This window comes from Triturus cristatus, chromosome 10 (genome assembly GCF_964204655.1).
Source record: "Triturus cristatus chromosome 10, aTriCri1.1, whole genome shotgun sequence".
Taxonomy (NCBI): Eukaryota; Metazoa; Chordata; class Amphibia; order Caudata; family Salamandridae; genus Triturus; species Triturus cristatus.
In genome coordinates, this window is record NC_140593.1 from 78,446,929 (window position 1) to 78,470,574 (window position 23,646).

The following is a 23,646-nucleotide window of genomic DNA, read 5'->3' on the forward strand; positions in this document are numbered from 1 at the left end:
CCCTGTACCAGGGCTGGACTAAGAACCAAAAGCAGTCCTGGCAATTGTTGTCAGACCAGCCCCCCACACTGCATGGAGAGAGAGCGCAGTGAAAAGCGAGACTCTCATCAATACATGGCAGGTTTGAGATGTTATAATAATACCAGTATTTGTAAAGCGCAAACAATTACCTGAGGGTGTCAAGGCGCCGGGGGCCGTCGGAAGGATTAAGCGAACTATTACCCAGAGTCACATGGTGCTGGGCTGACCTGCCGCCGGGGATCGAACCGTGAACCCCGTGTTTCTCGGAGTCAGCCACCCTGGCTGCTGCGCCACACCTCTTCCTCACTCACCTTTTTAAATTGGGGGAAATCTGATGCATTTAACAACATATTCCTCATTTACTATCATTTTCGCTACTCTTTTCTCTCTCAAAACTCCTTTCTTCTGACTGCTCGTTCCTTCTCTTGATCTCTCTGTTCCTATTCTCTAACTACATCTCAATGATTACCCTCTGGCCCCTCCTTTCTTTTGCTCCCTCCTAGTTACTTTTGTTGTCCTACCTCCCTTGTTATTACTTCAGTCTTCCTTCTCTCCTTTTCTCTCTGCGGGTCTCCTTTTCATTGTGAGTCTCCATGTCATTCCTCGTTTCCTGAGTAGTTCAGTCTCCGCCTTTGCTTTCTTCATCTTTGCTCTTCCTCCTTTCTTTCTTGCCCCTTTTTCGGTCGAGCCTAGGCAGCGCATGCGCTGCTCTGTGAGGCATGTTATATTGAGGTAGGGACTTGAAGCTCCGCCCACTCTCCGCCCGCATTTTTCATTGACCTGTGTCATTGTCCACTGTAAACTCTGACTGTTCATTGGTCATAAGGCTTAGTAGTCCCTCCTTAGTACCACTTTGTCTGATTTTGTAACCTCCCATGGCGACACCCCGTTACGTGTGTTGTTGCTCGGTAGGCTTTAATTACCGCCTCCAAGCAATATTTTCCCAAATAGCATTGTCTGCAGGACACACTCTCTCTAAATGCTTTTTAAAAATTTTATAACACCCATTTGGAATGCAATAGGTCTTGCATTTACAAGAGTTTAAACTATTGGCATTGTAAATTATAATGCCTTTTATTTATCGGTTTTAAAAACAATACATAAATAAAAGGCATTGTCATTTACAATGCCAATAGCTCAAACTGTCATAAATGCGAGACCTATTGCATTGCAAATGCTTGTTCAAAGCTGTAAGAGAGTTCGCTTAATCTGGGTGAGAGAATGCAGGGAGAGGAGACTCCTCTTAATCTGTGCACCGGATGGGGAAACTGTAAAACATTCTGATAGCGTGAATGCTTGTCCTACCTCAGCATCATTTGGTGCCGCCACCGAGGGAAGAGGTGCACATTGTTGAGAATTAATGTTGAGTCGCACTGAGAAGATATACCTGAAATTGCTAATTGCTTAGACAAAGAATTTGCTGGTACCAAAGAATATGTTCACATTATGTCTTTGTTCTTTTTGTTATACTTTAGAAGTTCAAAAACATTACCTCAAGACTGAGCAATGTTGCGCACCCCTTTGGATACCAGTGGCCTGGAAGAAGCCATTCCCTCAAGTATCTCCTTTTCACTGGTTGTGGCCAATGTCACATGCAGTGAAGCCGCAACACATGAACCAGAATACACTGAGACCGAACCGTTGGAGAAGGTTACTGAAGGTGCCAAGCTTTTCCTCACAGCAAAGCGATTCAGTCATGGATGACAGCTTCCTGGGATTTTCTGATTGAAGCGTGAACGCCTAAGAGTGCTCTGGCCCTTTTTGGGATGGTGCTAGGGAGAAGCGGCAATCTGGAGTACATTCACAACAATACCAGAAATGAATAGGTAATACACTGTAGTGGGTTCAACCTCTTGAGACTCAGTGCTTTCCCTCTGTGCACCCACAAGAAGAGCCCACTGAATGGATGGTGGAAGGACCCAGAACATAGGGTGCAGCCCTTCCACCATTACTGCTAGAGGAGCTTTTTTACAAAAAAGAAGACTTTTACAAACATTTTGTATGAGAAAGCTGTAGTAACTGAAGGTAGTTGAAGATGCAACAACAATTTCCAGGCAAGATCCTTCTCTAGCATCTAAAGACCTATGATGTGAGAATACCCCACAGGGTGCTGTGCAGGGCCATTGTGTAGAAGATGTCACCAACATAGGTCTCTTTCTAGGTCTAGATATCTTTAGAGATGCCTGTCGTGAAGACTGGATTGTGTCATCTCTCCAGGGTCTCACATGGGTCAATCAGTGCCAGGGATCGGCGAGCTGCCACAGTGACTGCTTTCAGTAGTTGCTTAGCAGTCTATGAGAGACGGATTTGGTTAGCTTGACAGTCACACTGGCTGGGGGTAGCTAATTGACTCCACCTCATCAAGCATTCTGTCCATCTTCTACTCCATAAAGTGCACACACAATCCTATACTCTTAAGTACCGCTTGTTACTATGTACAGCGTTTCTGTTCGGAGTTATTCATCTCTGAATAAATGAATAACAGTAAATTAATTAATCCTGAAAATAAATATCTGGATTTGCGTATGTGTTGGAATAATGAATTGAGCACTCATACAGAAGCATTAAGACTGTGATGAAAGGCAATGGACTAAGGGAATTCTACATATATCGCAGAAAGAAAAGGGGAGGCTAATACAGTGTATGGTCCAGAGCGGTGAATGGGCACGCAATGGGCAGAGTAGACGGGACCGTGGGACGTGGCCTACAGTCAAGTTCTATGTCTGTGTTTGTTTCAAAGAGGCCCTTATGCACTGCATGAGGCACACACCACCTCAGAAGGTTAGTGCCCGACAACATTCCTGCATTTCTTTACCCGTATTTGTTATTACCTCTCTCAAATTGGCACCCAAAGGTCATCTTGTTCAGATCTGTGCCAGGAGGGAACATTGGTCTCTGGTCATAGGATCTGCCGAGCGGCTTGCGCTGGTGACTCGAGTAGCAGGACTCTCGCTTGTCAAGCATCCTCTGCTGGAACAGAGTCTTCAGTGGTGGGTTTATCAGCATGCCTGCCTGGAGAAAGGGCACACGTCAAATAAGGGACAACTTCCTTTGATGCAAATTCCATGGCATGTTGTTGTGCATAAGTGGGTTTCATTGGGCATTTCATGTGTCTGGTGCTTGACTGCACAGCCTGCAGGTGTCCTGACTTTTTATTAAGAGCAAGAGTGACCATGATGACTTGACGTAATCACATGGGTGAGCCGGTGAATAAAAGAGTTCCTCCTTTTGCAGACAGTAAAGAGAGCTCCTCTCTCTCACTCACTTGTAAACCTCGTGTAAGGTGGAGGCAATCTCCTTCGGAAGCTTCTTGCTAGTTGGAGAAACCTGGGGGCACATTAGCGTGTCAGAGGAGCACAAATAGAAGCATACAGCACGGACCATTGCCAACAAGCTTTGAAAGAACCAAGCACTGAAACAGAAACATCAAACAATCTTAGCACTCTTTTGCATTTTGTGTATTTTTTAAACCTTGTAGATTTGTGGCACTCTCGCAATATGATTAGTTACTCACTGGAGTAAATACTATATATTAAGTTGGTGGATCCTGCAAATGGAAGAACCTCACACTGAGCGGTTCTGAATGTGGTGTCCTAAGACTTTCAGCCTCTAGAACGCTAAATACAAATGGTAACGAGTGGATGCCTCAGCTGACTCACTGGCGGCGAGTCTGCACCCTCAGAGACTCTGCACCTCCCCCCACACCCCTGTTTTCTTTGCCTCTGCCTTAAACTATCTATAGCCAAGACAGGTTTGAGTGTCTGGCGGGTGGATCGAAACTTGGAAAATCTAAAATTAAATAGTTACTACAATAAGTCATTTCCACATATTCTTACGCCTCAATCCTTTAAGTCCTACACAAGGGTAGATTTCGAAGCATTAACTACAAAGGGACACAGTAGCATACTATCTATCACGCAATAAAATACAGGCCCTATTCTCGGGATGGCTGGAGGGCGCTGCATGAGACAGGGAATCTGACAAGCAGTGCTTGAAGACAGTATGAGAAACAGCCCCATGTGCTGCTTTATATATGACCTCCATGAGTCCATACTTATGAAATATGTAGAGGCTTCTGTGGCATAAACCATATAAGCATGGATACTTTGAGGCGGCTAAAGACCCTCAAGCAAAGAACTCTCCACAAGACAGGACCCTATCCAGTAATGTACGGTGGCAATGTCAGCATACATAGAAAGAGTAGGACCCTCAAAGTTGATCAAAAAAAGTTTGAGGACTTTTGAAATGTTTCAGTCTGTGTAAACAACACTAATTATATTTTCAAACAGTTGTGCCGTTAAGAAGTTTTTTCGCTTCATAAAACAGATCTGTAAAACTAAGTTGGAAAGAAAGTGTCTTAATTCAGATGAAAATCAGAAACAACCTTTGTAAAACCATAAGTATGAATGAGTCCCTTGTAAAAAGAAATCTGCATATTTCACCGACAGAGGGCCAGCAGATATCAAAGTCTATGGGATGTAAAACAAAGCAATGAGGACACTGCATCACTCTCGCACCAACTAAGGGTCTTGATAGGAGTAAGTAGACAGAGGAGTATGGAGAAATGCCTCTACAGCCTTATTTAGCAACTTAAACATGCATTTTCTGGTGTACTATGTAAGGCCTAATAGCCCACAGGATTTGCAGAAATAGGTCTGCATGCTCGAGTGAGCTAAAGTAGCAATAGATTAAAATATTTCTTTTGTGGAACATGGATGAATTTAACTTCTTTTCAAAGAGTCCAGCAACTGACTAGTGGCCATGATTTCAACTCAAACTCTCAGGCATTAGAAGTCCAGGCTCAGCAAATGAGGAGAGACAAAGGATTTAGCCTCTGTGAATGGAAGTGGAGTTCTTCCAGCAGGTTGATCAGATCAGAGAAACAGGTGTAGATGAAGCAAAACAGAGCTACCAAACTAATCCTGTTACTCGTAACTGGGTGATTACTTCCCTAATAATGGCTAGGAGGCGCTGCACAATAAACAAACTTCCCATTGCACATAAGAGAACACACATTTCTCAGAGTATTGACTTCCCCATCCGAGATGAACACAGAGATGCTAGTGGTTATTATGAGAAGTTAAAAGATTCATGGAGGAACCTCTACATCAGGATCAGGATCCTTTTACTGCCATTTACAGAGGAGATAGATGAAAGAGAGTCTTCAGCACCTTGGAGCGGTGTGACTTTTTCTTTGCAGTGGTAAGATATTTAGCCAGAAAGTTGTCAAAGCAGGGTTCAATGTAAATCTTCACAGCTGCGATTGTCACCACGACCTTCGTGAAGTTGAGCTTGATGAAGAGTTACGGCCACAAAATATTTGGTATGTGTTCTCATGGGAATGTGAAAGTAAGCATCCTCCAGATACACTGCAGACAGGCAATCCCCTCATTGGAGAGAGTGACATTTCTACACTATGGTCACTATCTATCAGTACACACTGAAGAGGATTACTTGCGATGCACACCGACTGTGAAGGATCTATTCGAGAAGACAATCACTATCTCAGCGTACACATTGATTCGATTGCTCCCCTATTAATAATGTTAATTGTGCAAATATCTGCATCTGCCCAAACTACAGGCAGAAGACGTGGGCAATGAGTAAGGTCGATATGAGGTTTTTCAGTGACTACAGACCAAAACCTAGCCATCCCAGCTCATATTATACACAGATTAGAATCATAGCAAGATGAAAGACCAGTGCTGCCAAAGAGGGGTCTAAGACACTATACTCGGACTCTCAGACCACAGTGTTGTCAAACGGGGGTCTAAGGCACTATACTCGGACTCTAAGACCACGGTGTTGCCAAAGAGGGGTCTAAGGCACTATACTCGGACTCTCAGACCACGGTGCTGTCAAACGGGGGTCTAAGGCACTATACTCGGACTCTAAGACCACGGTTCAGTCAAACAGGGGTCTAAGGGACAATACTCGGACTCTAAGACCACGGTGCTGTCAAACGGGGGTCTAAGGCACTATACTCGGACTCTAAGACCACGGTGCTGTCAAAGAAGGGTCTAAGGCACTATACTTGGACTCTAAGACCACAGTGCTGTCAAAGAAGGGTCTAAGGCACTATACTCGGACTCTAAGACCAGGGTGCTGTCAAAGAGGGGTCTAAGGCACTATACTCGGACTCTAAGACCATGGTGCAGTCAAAGAAGGGTCTAACGCACTATACTCGGACTCTAAGACCAGGGTGCTGTCAAAGAGGGGTCTAAGGCACTATACTCGGACTCTAAGACCATGGTGCAGTCAAAGAAGGGTCTAACGCACTATACTCAGACTCCAAGACCACGGTGCTGTCAAAGAAGGGTCTAAGACACTATACTCTGACTCTTGCCTCAAAGATTTCAAGGATGCTTGCCTCCTGTAGATCGGCCCTAGACGATGCTTTTTGCTGAGGTTACTGCCTGGTCACATGCAGCACTCAAATCCTGGTAACCAAGACTCCTCCCATTTGCTAAGACCTTCACATTTCAGCTGAGAGAACTCTTCTGAAGGACCTGATCACTTACCACATTTAGAAGAGTCTTCAAGTCATTACAGCTTGAATATAAAACTGAACTCAGAAAACTGGCACAATTGTCTTCTGATTCCACCCAGAATCGCTCCTTCTTCAGTGGAAGGCATTAATACTCCTGCAGAATTAGTTTGTCCTTTAAAAAAGGATACTGTAGAGGACAATAACAGAGGCTCTTGAATGTACTCTTAAGCACTTTAGAAACCTCTGGAGAGTAGTTTGGCTTTTTCAGACTTCATGTGCAGCATATTACTTTCTCTTTAACAAGTATGCGGGAGCAACAGCGGTTTAGTCAGGCGGCATGAATGGGGATTCAGGAGCATCCATTTTAAAACTAAAATTCAAGAGCCATTTGAGAACCAGAGTATGAAAAGCCCTACAAAGAGGCAACCCTGCCCCTGGTTCTGCTGACACCTGTCCTTAGGGTCAGTGTCTGTCTCGTGTCAATATCTATGATAGGGCTTGGTACTGGAGGGTAAGTCTGCAGACACAGCAAAGAAAGAGCAGAAAGGTCAAGAATAACATTTTGAGGTTCAGGAGTTGAGAGACTTCCTAGAAGTGACAGCTGTTGGAAACCCACTAGTAGGGCAGGCCATTCCAGAGTCAGGCACTGGGCTGCGTACACAGCTGTGTTGGTGTAATGTACTACTGGGCACTGGGTATAAGGATGTGGGCTTTCAAGTGATTATCTAATCTTGTTGATTAAGGTACAGAACAAATACCTTATTCTTACTGGAGGCTTAAGCACCTGGAGCATATTGAAGAAGGTACAGCCAGTGTATTAGGCAGCAAAATAGATTCCGAAATAACAGCCACCCTAAGTGTTCGAATAAAGCTATTACTTCAAGGAACTGACCTATGGAAGGACCTTTAAAAGCAAGCACATGGTAACCATTTACCCGATCCAGTTTCATCAATGGAGACGCATTGTGAAGGGTTATTTCTAGCAGAGCTTTAGAATGTTACGCAGCTTTGTGACTGTTTAATAAAGGGGTGCTGATCTTTGGGACGCCTTTTCGGGTGCCAATACTGGTTATCCTCAATGACCAGACTTGTGGATTAAATATTTCATCAAATAAGCAGACATCCTCAGGAGCCATCAAGGGGCTCAGCAACGGTCTCAGACTCAGATACAATCCTGACTATCCGTGGTGGGATCTGATTACGTCATGCGTCTCGGTATAAATGCACCACTCAGCGGAGGGGAAACACTACAAGTTATTTCTTATAAAGGATATCGAGAGAAGACCTGCAAGAAAAATGATCGTTGTTCGGATCCGTACTGAAATCCTTCAATTCTAAAGGTTTTATAGCGTTTATGTCACCCAGAAGGCAACATGCACATTTTGGTTAAGCTGGTGAGGAGATGCCAGCAGGCCGATTTTCTCCTAGTGCCGCTGAAGAGGGTCCAACGAATGCAGGGAAGCTGCAACTCGTCGCAAAAGCGTTCACGTGTTTACAAATGTATTTTAGTTTTAATTCCAGTAAAGCCAAAAATTCTGGCCACATTTCTTGGTACTGGTGAAAAAATGTTAGAAGGCTTTTGTTTAGCTTTTGTGTCACACAGCTGTGCGGAAGAGTGAGACCGTCCAAAGCTCCTGGGCCAGATGTATGACAGTTTTTTGGGGTCATAAACGGGAAATCAGCCCATTTGCGACCGCAAAATAGGTCTGTGCAATGTACACACCCTATTTTGCGAGTCGTGACCTATTACCAACTCACAAAATAGGGTTTGGCAAACGCTATTAGGAAGGGGCGTGCCAAGGCGTCCCTTCATTATGGCGAGTCGGAAGAATATTCATTTGAAGTTTTCCGACGCATATTTTTTATGTAATGGAAGTTAAATCAGTTTTTTAAAGGCACACTCATCTAAAACCAGTAGTTATATTAAATAAGCCATTTGGTGTCAAAGAAGCCCCTCAAATCTGGTTTGGTCCACTTAGTAATAAAACTCTTTATTTGGTTAAATAAATAACCATGAAAGATATAAAAATAAGATAAAACAGAGCACGTACACACAGGATGTAAAACGTAAGTGTACAGAGACCTCGAAGTTCTGATAACAAATCAGGAACAATGAACAGCAATAAAACAAATGTACAGTGAAAATATGAGAGGACAAGGTCAATATGTATAAACATTATAAAACAAGTTAAGGCCAAGTCCCTCGGATCTTAACAGCATGACGTAGCCCATGTTAGCACAAGTGTGAATATCTCACAACATAGCAGGACTGACTTGAACAAGCTGAACCTCTCTCAAAATTGAAACCAGAAACTGTTTCCTACGAATGGTATATAAACTACAAAACATGACAATATGCAAAATGGACTGTGCTGAGGTTTGGTCGCACTCACAAGGTCCTAAAAGGCTGTCTGCAGCCTGTAATATCCTCCGACGTGGGGTAGCGGTATAGTCTACCCGTGTCAGAGGTGAGGTGCGAGCGCTGACGCATGACGTCAGGCGCTCAGTATAAATAAAGGGGCCTGGCCCGCAAACGGCAGTCGGGACCACGCTGGAAACTATGTCGTGTGTCCTGTAATTCACTGCGCGTTGCAGCGCGCTAGCCACGTGGCCTCTGGCGTATAGGCCATCACACTGGCGACGAGGGGCAGAAACGACCCCATGCTATGGTGCTGACAGCCATCTCTTCGTGCACCACTGCTGTGCCCTCGACCCTGGCTCCTTGCTGTCTCGCCTGGGTGCAGCTCGCCTGCGATGTGCCCTAGGCAGGTTGTGAGACCCCACGCTCGGCCCCTTTACTCGGGGGTGTGCCTGCTGATGGGTGTGTGCATCGCACGTGGCCGGCGGAGCCTGCGGAGGTACGCGCCCGGCACCCTGGTGAGCGGAGGACCCCGCTGCGAGGCCTAACACGACCAGGCCGCTGGAGAAGCCCTAAGGGTGTCCATCCTGACCTCAGCCAAGCGGCTGTCACTGTCCCAGGAAGGTAGGCGGCGCACGTGCTGCGGAGTGTCTTTGCGACTGCGCCAAGATGGCGTCGATTCCCGCCATCGAGCCATTTGTGGTCGACGGAGCTTCCTCCTCTCTTGCCCCACGATGGAGAGACTGGACCGATCGTCTCCAGATCTACTTCGAAGGGGCGGGCATAGCCCGAGAGCGGCGCAGGGCCCTGCTCCTCCACCTGGGAGGCAAGGACATCCATCGCATTTACAAGACGTTGGTGGAGGCTACACCTAAGACCTACGTCACGCTTCTCAATGCCCTGAATGCGCACTTCGAGCCGATGGCGAACAGAGACTACGAACGGTTCATATTTCGCCAGGCCAAGCAGGAAGCAGAAGAATCGCTGGACGCATTCCATGGGCGCCTGAAGGAACTGGCCAGCACGTGTGGCGTCCGCGACGAACAGGAGGAGATCCGAGGTCAGATTATTCAAGGATGCTACTCGTCCAAACTCAGAGTCAACATTCTTCAGGAGGACGGAAAGCCCCTGGCGGACATCCTCACTCTGGGCCGGTCGAAAGAATTGTCGCAAGCCAGGGCGTCGCACATGGAGGCGGCGCTCCACCGCCCTGTCAAGACGGAGCAGGTCAACGCGGTGGACACGACCAACGTGGTAAGGCCCAAGTCGCGCCAAAACGCAGGGAGAAAGCCGCAAGACAGGAAGAAGGGATGCGGATACTGCGGAGGCACGCCACATCGCCTGCAAGACTGCCCGGCAAGAGGAAAAAGATGCAGTGCATGCGGGTGGATGAACCATTTTGCGGCAGTCTGCCGGTCCACAAAGTCACGGAAGGAGGCAGCCCAGACGGTGGCGGAAGAGCAAGACGGAGAGGACATGGATGATGACGCAGGGGACTACCCGGTCCACTACGTGTTCGCGGTAGACCAGCCACGACGGAAGAGACGACGACTCCCAAGGTGCAAGGTCAAGATCCACAACCAGGACGTGAGAGCCACCATAGACACGGGGGCGTCGATCGAGCTCATGGCGGACAATGTGTATGAACAATTGAATCCCAGCCCCCCACTGAGCAAAGCAAGAATCAGAGTATTTGCGTATGGGCAGAAGACACCTATCCCGCTCTTGGGGTGTTTCAAGACGGAGATGTGCCACAATGACATCAAGATACCCACCACAGTGTACGTGACCCCTGAGGGAAATGGGATGCTGATCAGTGGGCAGTCAGCGGAAGAGCTGAGGCTGATATCGTTCGCCCTGGCGGTGCAAGAGGAAGAGTTAGAGGCCATCCTGGAGGAGTTCGAAGACGTCTTCAAGGGCATCGGATGCCTCAAAGGTAAAGAAGTATCCCTCCACATCGACCAGTCGGTCCAACCGGTGGCGCTGAGGCACAGGCGCATTGCATTCCATTTGCGCAAGAAGGTGGAGGACGAGCTAGAGGCACTGGAGAGGCAGGGGATTATTGAGAAGGTCAGCGGACCCACCCCGTGGGTGTCCCCGATCGTAGTGGCGAGAAAACCGAAGCAGCCGGGGCAGGTCCACATCTGTGTGGACATGCGCCTCCCCAACGCCGCGGTGAAGAGGGAGCGTCACCTAACTCCCACCATTGACGACATCCTGGGAGAACTGAACGGCGCAAGATGGTTTTCGAAGATGGACCTTAGGTCCGGATATCACCAACTGCCGCTGCACCCAGACTCTCGCTACGTCACTACGTTCTCAACACATGTCGGCCTCAGGCGGTACCGATGCCTCAACTTCGGAATCTCAAGCGCCGCGGAGGTGTTCCAAAACGCTATCCGAGAAGTCCTCAGCGGGCTGCCAGGGGTCCTGAACGTAAGCGATGATCTCCTGGTGTACGCCTCATCGATAGAAGATCACCACCGGAGGCTGCGAGGGGTCCTCCAGAGGATCAAAGAATCTGGACTGACCCTACACAGGGAGAAGTGCCAATTCCTAAAGAAGAAGATCAGTTTCTTTGGGTACACATTCTCCGACCAAGGAGTCGCCCCGGACCCGGACAAGGTCAAAGATGTGCAGGACGCTCCAGCACCTTCCAACATCTCGGAAATCAGGAGTTTTCTGGGGATGGTGAACTTCTGCGGCCGATTTGTCCCGGACTTGTCAAACCTCACGAAGCCCCTCAGGGAACTGACAAAGTCCACCACCCCGTGGCAATGGGGACCAGAACAGGAACAAGCCTTTAAGGACACCAAGGCGGCGTTGTCGGCTGACACCACCCTATCATACTTTAATCCGGCCCGGTCCACCAATGTGGCAGTGGATGCCAGCCCATATGGGCTAGGGGCAGTGCTCGCGCAGCTGCAGGAGAATGGTGAGTGGGCCCCGATAGCCTATGCAAGCCGCTCTTTGACGGACACAGAACAGAGGTACTCGCAGATCGAGCGAGAAGCGATTGCCATCCATTGGGCCTGCCGACATTTTCACGTCTATGTGTACGGCAATCCATTCACCGTGTCCACGGACCACAAACCCCTCATCCCCCTGTTTCAGGGATCGGCGTCAAAACCCCCGCCGCGGATCAAAAAGTGGATCCTTCAGCTACAGGAGTACGACTACACAGTGGAGTACAAACCAGGCTCCTCGAATCCCGCGGACTATCTCTCGAGACATCCCAGAGTAGCCACTAAAGCGGAAGAATAGGATGCTGAAGACACGGAAGAATATGTCCGGATGGTATCAGAGAGGTCCCGGCCGTTGCCCATGAGCCTCGACACGATCGTAGCAGCCACCCAGGGGGACGAATGTCTGCAACTGGTCCTGACGGCCGTCCAGTCACATGACTGGCGCCCCATCCAGTCCTCCATGGCCAGACGAACGCTGCAAGCCAAGGCCATCCTGGAGTCGCTTATGCGGGTCAAGGATGAACTCTCGGTCGACACCAGTGGGTGTCTTCTTCGGGGCCCGCGACTGGTAATCCCCTCCCGTCTGACCCAGCAAGCGGTGGACCTGGCACACCGGGGCCATCAAGGCATGGTGAAAACAAAGAGTCGGCTGAGGGCCAAGGTATGGTTCCCGGGGATGGACCCCATGGTGGAGCGAACGGTCCGAACATGCTCCTGGTGCCAGGCATCGGGTCAGCCGGATAACCCCCACCCCGTCATCACCGAGGAAAACCCGCAGCGACCATGGGAGAAGGTGAGCGCAGATTTTGGGCACCTCCCAGATGGGCGCTATGCCCTGGTGATCATCGACGACTACACAAAGTACCCGGAGGTCGAGGTGGTGGGAAGCCAGACCGCCGCGGAGGTCATCACAAAGTTCGAGAAGACGATCGCCACGCACGGAATATTCGAAGTGGTCAAGACAGACAACGGCCCACCCTTCCAAGGGCAAGAATTTGTGGACTATCTAAAGGAGTGGGGAATCCACCACCGGAAAGTGACCCCGCGCTGGCCTCAAGCCAATGGGGAAGCGGAGAGGTTCATGCGGACCCTCAACAAAGTGGTACGCATTGCGCACGCTGAAGGGTCGCCGCTCGAGAGGGCCATCTACAGCTTCCTGAGAGAATATAGGCTGACGCCTCATCTCACGACAGAGACAGCCCCTGGACCGGCGAGCATGGGCAGAGTAGTGCGAGACACCATCCCGCATCACCCAAGCTGGATTCCGCCTCAGATCGATGCGGGGAAGGTCCTAGCCAACAGGACCCACTCCAATGAACAGGCCAGTGCCGAACGGGGAGCCCGGATGTCAAACATTCAAGTAAGAGACAGAGTCTATCTCAAGGACCGGTATCCTGGGAGCAAATTCCGGCTCCCCTTTGAACACAAACCTTGGACAGTAGTCCGCCGAACTGGAACTCTGGTCACCGCGAGGAGAGGGACCGAGGAGGTCACCAGGAACATGTCGTTCTTCAAAAGCGTGCACCCCGGGACCTCAGACCAGCGTCCGTCGGAACGCCAGGGCGACTGGCCGAGTCAGCCGCCAGCGGATGGAGGTCCAGAAGGGAGTCAGGGGTCCACCCCCACCGATTACGAGAGTCAACCAGACCAGAGTGCAACGTCGCCGCCAGGAACACCAAACGGGAGGTCGCCCAGCCCTCAGGAGAGATCCCCAGGGAGCGCAGCCTCGCAAGGAGTGGTCCCGACAACACCATCAGCGCGGGGACAGCAGTCCGGATACAGCCTGAGAAGAAATCCGGCGCCATCCTCCCAGCTGGCTGACTTCCTAGTGTGACGGACCTGGGACTGGAATTCCAGTGACTGGTAACAGACCTACAAGGTCAAAATGTTTATTGCTTGTTTTGATAAAGGTTAGAAGGAATGTAATATCCTCCGACGTGGGGTAGCGGTATAGTCTACCCGCGTCGGAGGTGAGGTGCGAGCGCTGACGCATGACGTCAGGCGCTCAGTATAAATAAAGGGGCGTGGCCCGCAAACGGCAGTCGGGACCACGCTGGAAACTATGTCGTGTGTCCTGTAATTCACTGCGCGTTGCAGCGCGCTAGCCACGTGGCCTCTGGCGTATAGGCCATCACACAGCCAACCTTTGGGGAAGCTTAACAGTGGGGAAAAAAGAGTTCAGCCTGAACCCGGATAACAGCTGGCGATGGTAGATATTATTCACCCAAGTCAGGTATGGTTCTATGGGGCTGTTTCGATCAGACAGTAGGCCCGAACGGATGGTTTGCGGAACTCATTGTTCTCTCTAGTAGCCGAGAGACCCAGTAAGAAATTATGCTTGACCCACCAATAATCATCTTTAACGATGTCCGCGGGATGCGTAAAAATATTAGGGCGGTCCAAGGTTGAGAATGAAGATTTAATAAAACCCAGCCATGGGATGGCTTTATGGTTGCTCAGGGAAACGCAGTCCTGAATCTAAGTTTAATAAGGTCTGAGATGTAACTGATACCAAGTTCCTCATGCACAGCAAATGTAGATGAACTCTGGGGAACACCCGGGAGCCGCCTGAGAAACTTATTTTCCTCCAACTGCATTACACCATAATCCAGATACCCCCAGGGTCACTGCCATTGTGGCTAAGTTCACTCCCCGAGAATTTGGCGAGTTCTTACATTTATCTAAGACTGGCGTCTATCCTAGAAATGAGATCAGAGTAAGAAGGGGTGCCATAAGGATTATAGACATTCGATTTAGCATTAGGGAATTATCGGGAAAGGTTCATATGATCACCCCTACATAGGAACAATTTGTCTCCATTTAAGTCATCACACAATTTAGTGCTAGAGAGATTAGGGTTTACAGCCCAGCCTTGGCACGCCCAGACAGGGATGGTAAACGCAGGTCAGAAAAAATGAGAAGAAATGCCCGATTTCGAGCGCTACAGATATACTCAATTAAAGCATGCACTGCGACGTCATGAACCAGAGGGTGAGCACATAGCAGTATATAAAAAAATAATGAATAATACCCCAGACCCGTTTGTGTCTCTTCGAGCAGCATGGGAGTCTGATCTAGGTTCAATGGAGGAAGACGACTGGGCAGAGGCAATACAGAGCCCTAGAGAGGTGGCAATAAGGGCGAGAGTCCGTCTCATACAACTACGCATATTACATCGATCCTATACATCTAGAGCACTTTTATACCAAATGAACCGCAGTGACACTTACATATGTACACGGGGTTGTGGTGCAAGGGGCACCTTCTACCACACGCTATGGAACTGCCCCCATATACAAAGGTTCTGGAAAAGAATTAACCCTGATAATGGTTGAGGTAGTGGGACAAGAAGTCCCTATGGATGCCGAAGGGCATTTACTATGTGTGACAGGAGAAGAAAGATGGCCTAAATAGGTAACACTTTGGCTTAAGACAGCGGACGTTGTAGCCAAAAGGAACATAGCACGGGCATGGGAAAAGAACCAACCACCAACGGTGATTCAGTGATGCGAAGACCTGGACTGGTGCCGTGCAGCAGAAAAAGTGGTGTTTCAAAGCAGAGGTTGTCCTAAGAAATGGGATAACATGTGGGGATGTTGGATGAAGTATAGAGGACATTGAGGCCTGAATGAATCATTATTCATTCATAGTGCATGAAGTGTTCCTTACTAAAGTCAAGAAACGGAGGAGTGCTGTGGATGACATTGGACTCACTAATGCAACACCGTATTATAAATGTAATGAGAGTAATGCTATCCCTATATATGTATGAAGAGCGTGATCGGTCGTATGATATCCAAATGTATCGCCAAGTTTGTCAATAAAAATATTTTTTTTTTTAAATGAACAAAATTAGATAGAAAGGGGGTAGTTTTTAGGGACAAAGTTTCCTGAAAGGCTAACATGTGGAAAGTTTTAATAAGGTCCAACCAGTTAGTCTCCCTGATCTTGGCTTCCAGCCCAGCTAAGTTCCATGAGAGGAACCTCAGCTGGCCCTTAGGAAGCCTTTCTAATGAATCACCCCCTTCCGAAACTACTTCTGAAGACCTCTCCAACCCCAAGTCAGTGCGGGGTAGTCAATCCACTCCCTCCAGGCAACCCAAAATCTCAAATCTGTTAGAAAGAGTTAAATGAGCAAAAGGGTCCCCACCAGGCCCACATGAGGACACAAGGGTGCCATGAGGGATCCTGGCGTAATGTTTGCTATGTGGTAGTAAACCAGTGGGGGCCTTGCGCCATCTAGGCTCAAGGTAATGACAACAAGGTACAACTTGGGTAGGCTGAGAGGCTCAAGATCCAAAGGAGCCACTCATCGTAAGATGCTTCCCTGGTATATAGAAAAACCCTAAAGGGCACAGTCCAATACCTTGATCCACTGGGCCCTGATGAAAAGCCAGAATTCTTGTAGAAGCCCCTCTGCTATTAAAATTAACCATGATACAATCCCCCTAACACAGTTTTGGGCCTTGACCCACCAAACCCACTCAACAAACCATGTTTATCTGTGTGTGAATATGGCCATCCACCCCAGCCCGCCTAGAAAGCCAGTAAGACACCTTATTCCTAAGCTGATGGAACCCTTCCAAAACTGGGGTGTTTGGGGGCACATCTAGAAGGACCACGACATACAGGGTGCAGTCAGGCGGGAGGTCAAGTAGGTCACACCTTTGGGCAGAGACCCTTGAACTACTCTCTGCCTGGACAGCAGGGTGAACTTCAGAGTGCACCCTGGACTGAGTGTGCCTTGTAGTGGAAGAGGCTTCAATAAGGGCATCTGAGGGATCCATGTGTACATTATAACAGCCAGGGATCCTGCACAATCGAGGAGTCTCTTGTCTCACTGGCCTAAGGACACATGATAAACCAGTAGCATCTGCAGGGGCCACACTGGAGGGGGCAAGTGGATGAGCCCCCCTGGTGGGAACATCCAGCGTTGGGACCCCAGAAGTGGAAGAATGAACTAGGCAAACAGGGTAGGAGTTTACAGAAAAAGGGTAAATACAAAACTCTCCAACCGTACATTTTGCCAAGAGATCGTTATTGATATTAACAAGGTCCAACATCCAAGTGTTCAAAGTAAATACTGTCACCCTTATAGCCATTAATTCAGAACTTAATTGTGAGACCTGATCTTTTAATCTAAATAAACAGTCAGGATGAATAATATCAGCATCATGACATACTCCCTGGTGGGGGCTCAAAATAGGCAAAGCAATAGCTGGGGAAACAGAGGGGGTGTGGGAAAGGGAAGGTTGGACCTGGAGGGCCTGAACACTAGGTCAGGCTTCTCATGAATGTGCTACGCTGTGCCACTTTTGGAACTCTACCATACTGGAAGGTGGACTCGTAACGAGCAAGAGCTGATCTGTTAAGTGAGAAAACCTCTGAGGAAGCCTTCTCATAGTCCCTGACATTATTTGGGCACTTCTGCTTTCACCACGGCACAGAAAGAGATGTAAAGAAGGGGAATGTAGACAAAAGAACATCAGGTAGGCTTCATTGTACCCAGATGTTTTTTTTGTCTAGGAACTTGAAAAATGGCACTGATCTTGGCCCTTCGATTTGGGACACCAATGCGGTGTTTGCGAGATACTTTGGTGATCAGCCCTGAAGATTTCTTCAAGGTGCACTGAGCAGTACCCAAACTCTACCCAGCATCAGCAGTGGTGAAAAATGGCACCCAGGAAAAACTCTGTGACTGTTGGCACTCTCTCAGATTGCTTGGGACAAAGGCTGAATATTATTCTCCTGCCTTTCAACTGCTTCACCTTGCTGAGAGCTTTCCAATCCTCACAAAACCTTCGACCACACGCTCCCCTCAAGCAATCTGACATTCCTGAGCCCTGTTCAGCATTAAAACACCTAAGAGGCGCTACAGGAACTCCTGAACTTCGTACTGAGAGCAAAGCTAGGACTGGCCAAGGCAAAGTGCCCCTGCAATCATTTGACCCTGTATCATTCATTGCAGATTCAGAAGTATCCCCCTTTGCCTTTTACTTAGATCTTGAGTGCTTCATTGTAACTCCACTTAATACTGTCTGAAGTAGTGAATTTACACTCAGCCAGCACCTGCAGTCTAAACCCAGCCACAATAAATTGCTGTTCCATTCATGAGATTAAGTGAGATAGTAAATTTGAAAAAACTGAAGTCTGGCCCTAACCTGCCACTTTATGTTGAACACGTTCAATTGACGTCCTACCATGTTAGGACTTGGAGTTTTGACTCAGAGGTAAGTGGTAACACATGTGCTAACTGAAAATCCTCTGATTTGAGGAGGACTGGTGCTCCTTAGCAGACTCTGCTGATGGAGAATCCTGTCAAAAAGCACTTTGCCAGGGCCGGTTTTACTTCCCAGTCCTGCCCTGTATACAATGTTCTCTGCGTTTCGCGTCAGCGTAATCAGGCCCGGACTGGCTGTAACGGGCACCGGCCATCCCCCAAAATCGGCCCTGTAACAAAATCGACCGAAAACCGGCTCTGGCAAAGAGCTCGGCGGCACCCCCAAGCCCCGGGGGGCCGGCCGAGCACTTTGCCAGGGCCGGTTTTGGTTCCCAGCCCGGCCCTGGGTAGGAGAGCGGGTGTTAGAAAATCCACGGAGACGACGCAACTGCAGCAACGGAGAAACAGAAGCAGCCAGCGCCTGCATAAATTGGCGGCCAACTACTTACAGTGACGGAGGAGGGCAACGGGTAGCGACACCCACAAGCTCCGAAACACATCTCTGAGGCTACACCGCTGAGAGCGCAAGAGCCGTATGCGGTGTTCAGGTCCCGATCGCGGGCGAAATTGTCCGCTCTTTCCGACAGGACGGCGCCCGCTTTCCTAGGCTCCGGAGTGAGGAGGCCCCGGCTTGCGTGGGAGTACAGAGCGGAAGGACAGGAGCACGCAACCGGTTAGCGGCGGCTGCAAGCGCCGAACCGCAACTTTGGGGAGACGCCATCGACACTAGGGGCCGCGCGGAGATCAGAGCAGAGAAGCAGGTACAGAGATGCAGGACATTTAGAGGCTGGGCTCTAGGGGCGCCACGGGGAGGCCCAGTGAAGAAGCGGATTCTCCGGGGCCTCCCCACGAAGCAACACAGCCACAAAGGAACAGAGCGAGAAGGGTTGTGAGCAGTAGCAGAGAGGAGACGGTGGGTGACCATAATGACCAGCCATGCTCATGGAATAGGAGTACAGAGTATTTTTGGTGAAATGAAAACAGCGGCCAGATGGAGAAAGAAGCACAAGGGTACAAGTGACTGCAGAAGTGGGCCCTGCAAGACGAGGAAAGATCAGTGAACTTAGCGGGGGGTTATACTCTTGAGGGGAAGCAGAGACGCCCCGATACATCAACCGGGTAGGTGGGAGGAGAACACCGGTGACCGCCTGGATTATACCCCTGACATAAGGCCGGTAAAAGGAGGAGGAAGTGGCCCAGAATACAGCTCACAAAGGAACATGAGCGGGACGAAGTTTGAGACGCCAGCATGTCTGCTCTGCGGGGGGTGGGGGGGAGAAAGACCGCAACCTGAAAGAAATTCTGTTTAAACCTCCTGCACAATCCAGCGGAGAGGGGCACACATCCCCCAACCCACAGACAGGCTAAGAACCCAACACAAATGAGGCCCCAGTTACTCATGCTTTTTTTGAGATGCTATTCAACACCCTATGTGAGGTCATACAAACTCTGAAAAGCAAAGTAGCATCTGAGCTGAAAGAGGTGCAAAGGGACGTGGATGCCATTGGAGAAAGAGTAGCCGACATTGAGGAACAAAACCAGGCCCGAGAGGAAGAGGTGGAACAACTGCAACAGGAGGTGATACGGCACAAGGCACAACAAATCGACCTGCAGGCGCAGGCATTAGACTTGGAGAATAAATCGGGCCGGAATAATATTTGAGTGAAAAGGGTTCCATCCAAAGAAGAGGGTTCGGATATCACTCAATACCTGCAGGGTCCGTTTCGGCACATTCTAGAGGTCCCTCAAGACTTTGACATTGAAATAGATCGGGCACATAGACTGGGCTACAGAGACGGGCGCCAGGACACTCCCCCCTTCCCCGACATCTTAGCTTATCCGCCGTACTTCCAATTGAAAGAACTGATCCTACGCAAGGCAAGAGATAAGCAACCTCTTATGTACCAGGACCACCCTAGTGCATTGTTTCAGGACCTAGCTGAAATAACCCTGCAGAAAAGGAGAGAATTCAGACCGGTGACAATATTCCTTCAGAATCAGGGAGTGGCATACTTTTGGGGGCATCCGTTCAGACTAATATTCAAATGGGAGGGTAAATTGGTTCAACTCCACTCCCTGCAAGATACTTGCCAGATTCTGGGAATCGAATACGCAGAGCAGGAAGGAAATGTAAGAAAAGACCGCCCAACATCTAATGGAAGATGGCAGAAGGTAGGAGGAAGCCGTACTAAAGACTACACTGGGAAGCCAGATCCCTCCACCATTGCACAAGAAAGACAAGCTGTATTAGACTCTCTGTCCAAACAAAAGACTCCTCCGAGAGTGACTGAGGGGACAAAAGGCAGATAAGTGTGCTGCATATGGCCCGGCGGGAGAGTAAGGGGGAATTCCCTGGGAGCGGGGAGGCATATATGGGATTGACCACATCATGCACCCAAACTCCTTTTCTACCAAGGATACGTGGGACTGGACCACGAGTGTTGGACACTGTGGGGAATTGTTGGGGTCTCAGTTGGGGTTAGGGAAGGGGAGGGAAGGGACTGGCATTCTTGGGGAAGGAGCTAGGGGACCTATCAGCAGGGATGGAGGGGAGGAGGATCACGACGGCAAGGGACAGAGAAGATGCATCAAGGTGCAGAGAGGCCTGTAGATAGCAATATTCTTATTCATTTGACATGTCACATAGTCACCTGATAGTCCTTACACTTAATGTGAAGGGGCTAAACAACCCTACTAAACGGAAGGCTATTCTATCATATTTGGAGAACTCGGAGGCAGACGTGTGCCTTCTTCCGGAGACGCATTTATTATTCAGGAATTAGCACCGACTGCGGACGAGAGTCTTTCCCCAACAATTCTTTTTGTCCATGTCAGATAAAAAGCAGGTGTGAAAATTTTGATTGCTACGCGATTCCGGGGAGAGGTGAAGGATAAGATAGCAGAAGTCAAACAGAGACTGTTGGCATATACTCTGCAGAGTGGGGGTCAGACCTTAGCGGTTGGGTCGGTCTATGGGCCGAATGCAGGCCAGGAGGAGGTTTTGAAACTGGCTACCTCGGAGGTCCTGAATAGTCAAATTCGCCTGACACTTGTTTGGGGGGACTTAAATATAATCATGGAAGCTGCCAGGGACAGGTCTGGGAGTCGCTACACACAAAGGGGCGAGGTATCAAAGGAAGGGATTAGGTGGCTGGGTTCCATGGGATTGGTAGATATGTGGCGGGCTAAACATCCTCAGACATCACAATATTCGTTCTACTCTGTCGGTCATGGCACGTATGCCCGTCTGGACTATTTTTTGGGCACGACAGAGCTCGTTACACTAATGAGAGACACAAGTATTGTGCCCACATCGCTTTCAGACCACGATGCGGTGACCGTTTCCCTGCAATTACCCACACCGCGGAGACAATTAGGGGGGTGGAGGTTAAGGGAAAGTCTGTTACATAAAGGGACAGTGGTGAAACAAATCACTAAATGCATTAAGGAATATTTAGAGATGAATGACTCATCAGAGGTTTCTATATCCACACTGTGGGAGGCCATTAAAGCAGTGGTTAGAGGAGAGCTAATCGCAATTACTGCAGCAGAAAATAAGGAACGGAAGGAAAAACAAGAACAGCTATCAGCACATGTCCTGGAACTAGAACGGGTACACAGGCGGACAGGAGCACCCAGGGTGTGGAGACAGCTTAAGACGGCGAGGATGCAATTAGCTGGGTTAGACCTTGATAGAGCGGAATATGCCGCGCTAAGGTTGAAATACTCCTACTATATAGGGGGAGACAAGACGGGACGAATGCTAGCGAACAAGCTTAGAGCCCGGACACAACAGACTAAGATCCACTCCATCATAGATGATAAGGGAGAGGAACGTACTGGTGATGAGGATATTGCCCATACTTTCAGGGACTTTTATGCTCAACTTTATATGGGAGGGAATAGATCCGAAGAGCTCATACCGAACTACTTAGAGAGGGCCCACACATCTAAGATAGCTCAAGAACAGGCAGAGACACTAGATGACGCTATTAGATTGGATGAGGTGATTGGACCGATCGCAAGACATAAAACTCTCAAATCCCCGGGCCCAGATGGATTATCGGCGGGGTTCTATAAGGTCTTTTGCCATATTACAGCACCGGTTCTGACACAGCTGTTTAATTCTTTTGGGGACCGGGATCAATATCTTCTGGGATGCTGGGGCGACGATCGTGGTCCTACCCAAGCCTGGAAAGGGTAAAAAACGATGCGGGTTGTATCGCCCGGTGTCTCACCTCAATGTGGACCTGAAACTGTTCACGAGCATTTTAGTGGCACAATTAGGTCCCCTGATGCCCGGAATTATAAAACCGGATCAGACCGGGTTTGTCCAAGGCAGGCAAAGTAATACAAAAAGGATTTTGCATCTAATAGACAAGGCACACCAGACACACATGGATGCCCTATTACTAACGGTGGATGCCGAAAAGGCGTTCCACCGAGTAGATTGGGGGTTTCTCGAGCAAACTTTGACCCACTTTGGGGTGGGAAATCACTTTTGGTCCTGGATAGCGGGCTGCTATCAATTCTCCTACGGCTAAAATTGGGGTCAAAGGCGTCTCCTCCTGGCCTTTCACAATCCAACAGGGCACAAGACAGGGGTGCCCGCTATCAACACTTTTATTCGCCCTATATATTGAGCTGTTGGCTCAGAAGGTGAGAGACAACCCCATGATAAAAGGCATTCCACTTGGAAGGGAAAGAATACAATCAGTTTATATGCCGATGACATACTCGCTTCACTGGAAACTCCTGAGCGATCGTTATCGGCCTTCCTGGAGCAAATGGAGGATTTTGGGCGGGTATCTGGGTTCCGAGTTAACGTCGGGAAATCACAACTTCTCCACCTAAAGGGGTCACTATTAGGCTCAGCAGCACAGGGACACCATCCTTCAGGTATTCAAGCAGCAGATTCTATTCCCTACGTGGGGATCAAATTAACCTTGACGGTGACACAAACTGTTACGCGCAATTACACCAAACTCAACCGACAGATTACAAAAGAGCTAAATAGCTGGAGGCAGCACCGCCTATCGCTTTTAGGCCGTGTAGCGGCGGTTAAAATGTCAATTTTACCAAAAGCATTGTATTTATTCCTGCCTCGCCACCCAAGGGAACGCTTACGAGGCTACAGAGAGAGATATCTCATTTCGTTTGGGCAGGAGGATGCCCGCGGATGCGACCAGAAGTTGGTTATTTGAGACCGGGGGAGGGCGGTTTGGGGATTCCAAACCTTCTGGCATATTTTAGGGCAACCCAATTAAGGTACTTAGTAGAGTGGAATAGATCCGAGTTGGACAAACACTGGCTATTCCAGGAGCGGGCGCTAGCGGGGATACCGTTATGGAAAGTACCCTTTTTAAAGAAGGATGATAGACCACAGGGCCTGTGGAGGTCACCAGTTACAAAACCATTGCTAGAGGCATGGGATAGGGTAGCTATCAAGAAGGAGCTTACGACGTTCCCTTCTCCGATGTCGCCATTGAAGGAAAACAGAATTTGCACCAGGGTTAGACACACATGCATTCATGGCGTGGCAGTCACCATCTTGTAGGGCAGCAGGTCACCTATTCGACCTTGAGGTGAT

At 49.0% G+C, this 23,646-nt stretch overlaps 1 protein-coding gene across 2 annotated transcripts in view; it reads right to left on the reverse strand.

The window, feature by feature from the left end:
- EFHB (EF-hand domain family member B) overlaps positions 1 to 23,646 on the reverse strand; it is a 310,345-nt gene that overhangs the window by 234,336 nt on the left and 52,363 nt on the right. The window contains exon 4 of one of the 2 annotated variants that reach the window (XM_085630456.1): positions 2,853 to 3,033. In XM_085630456.1, coding sequence (XP_085486582.1) covers positions 2,853 to 3,033 — 181 coding nt within the window. The remainder of the gene's footprint in view (positions 1 to 2,852; positions 3,034 to 23,646) is intronic. The other variant, XM_085630457.1, reaches the window with a different exon arrangement.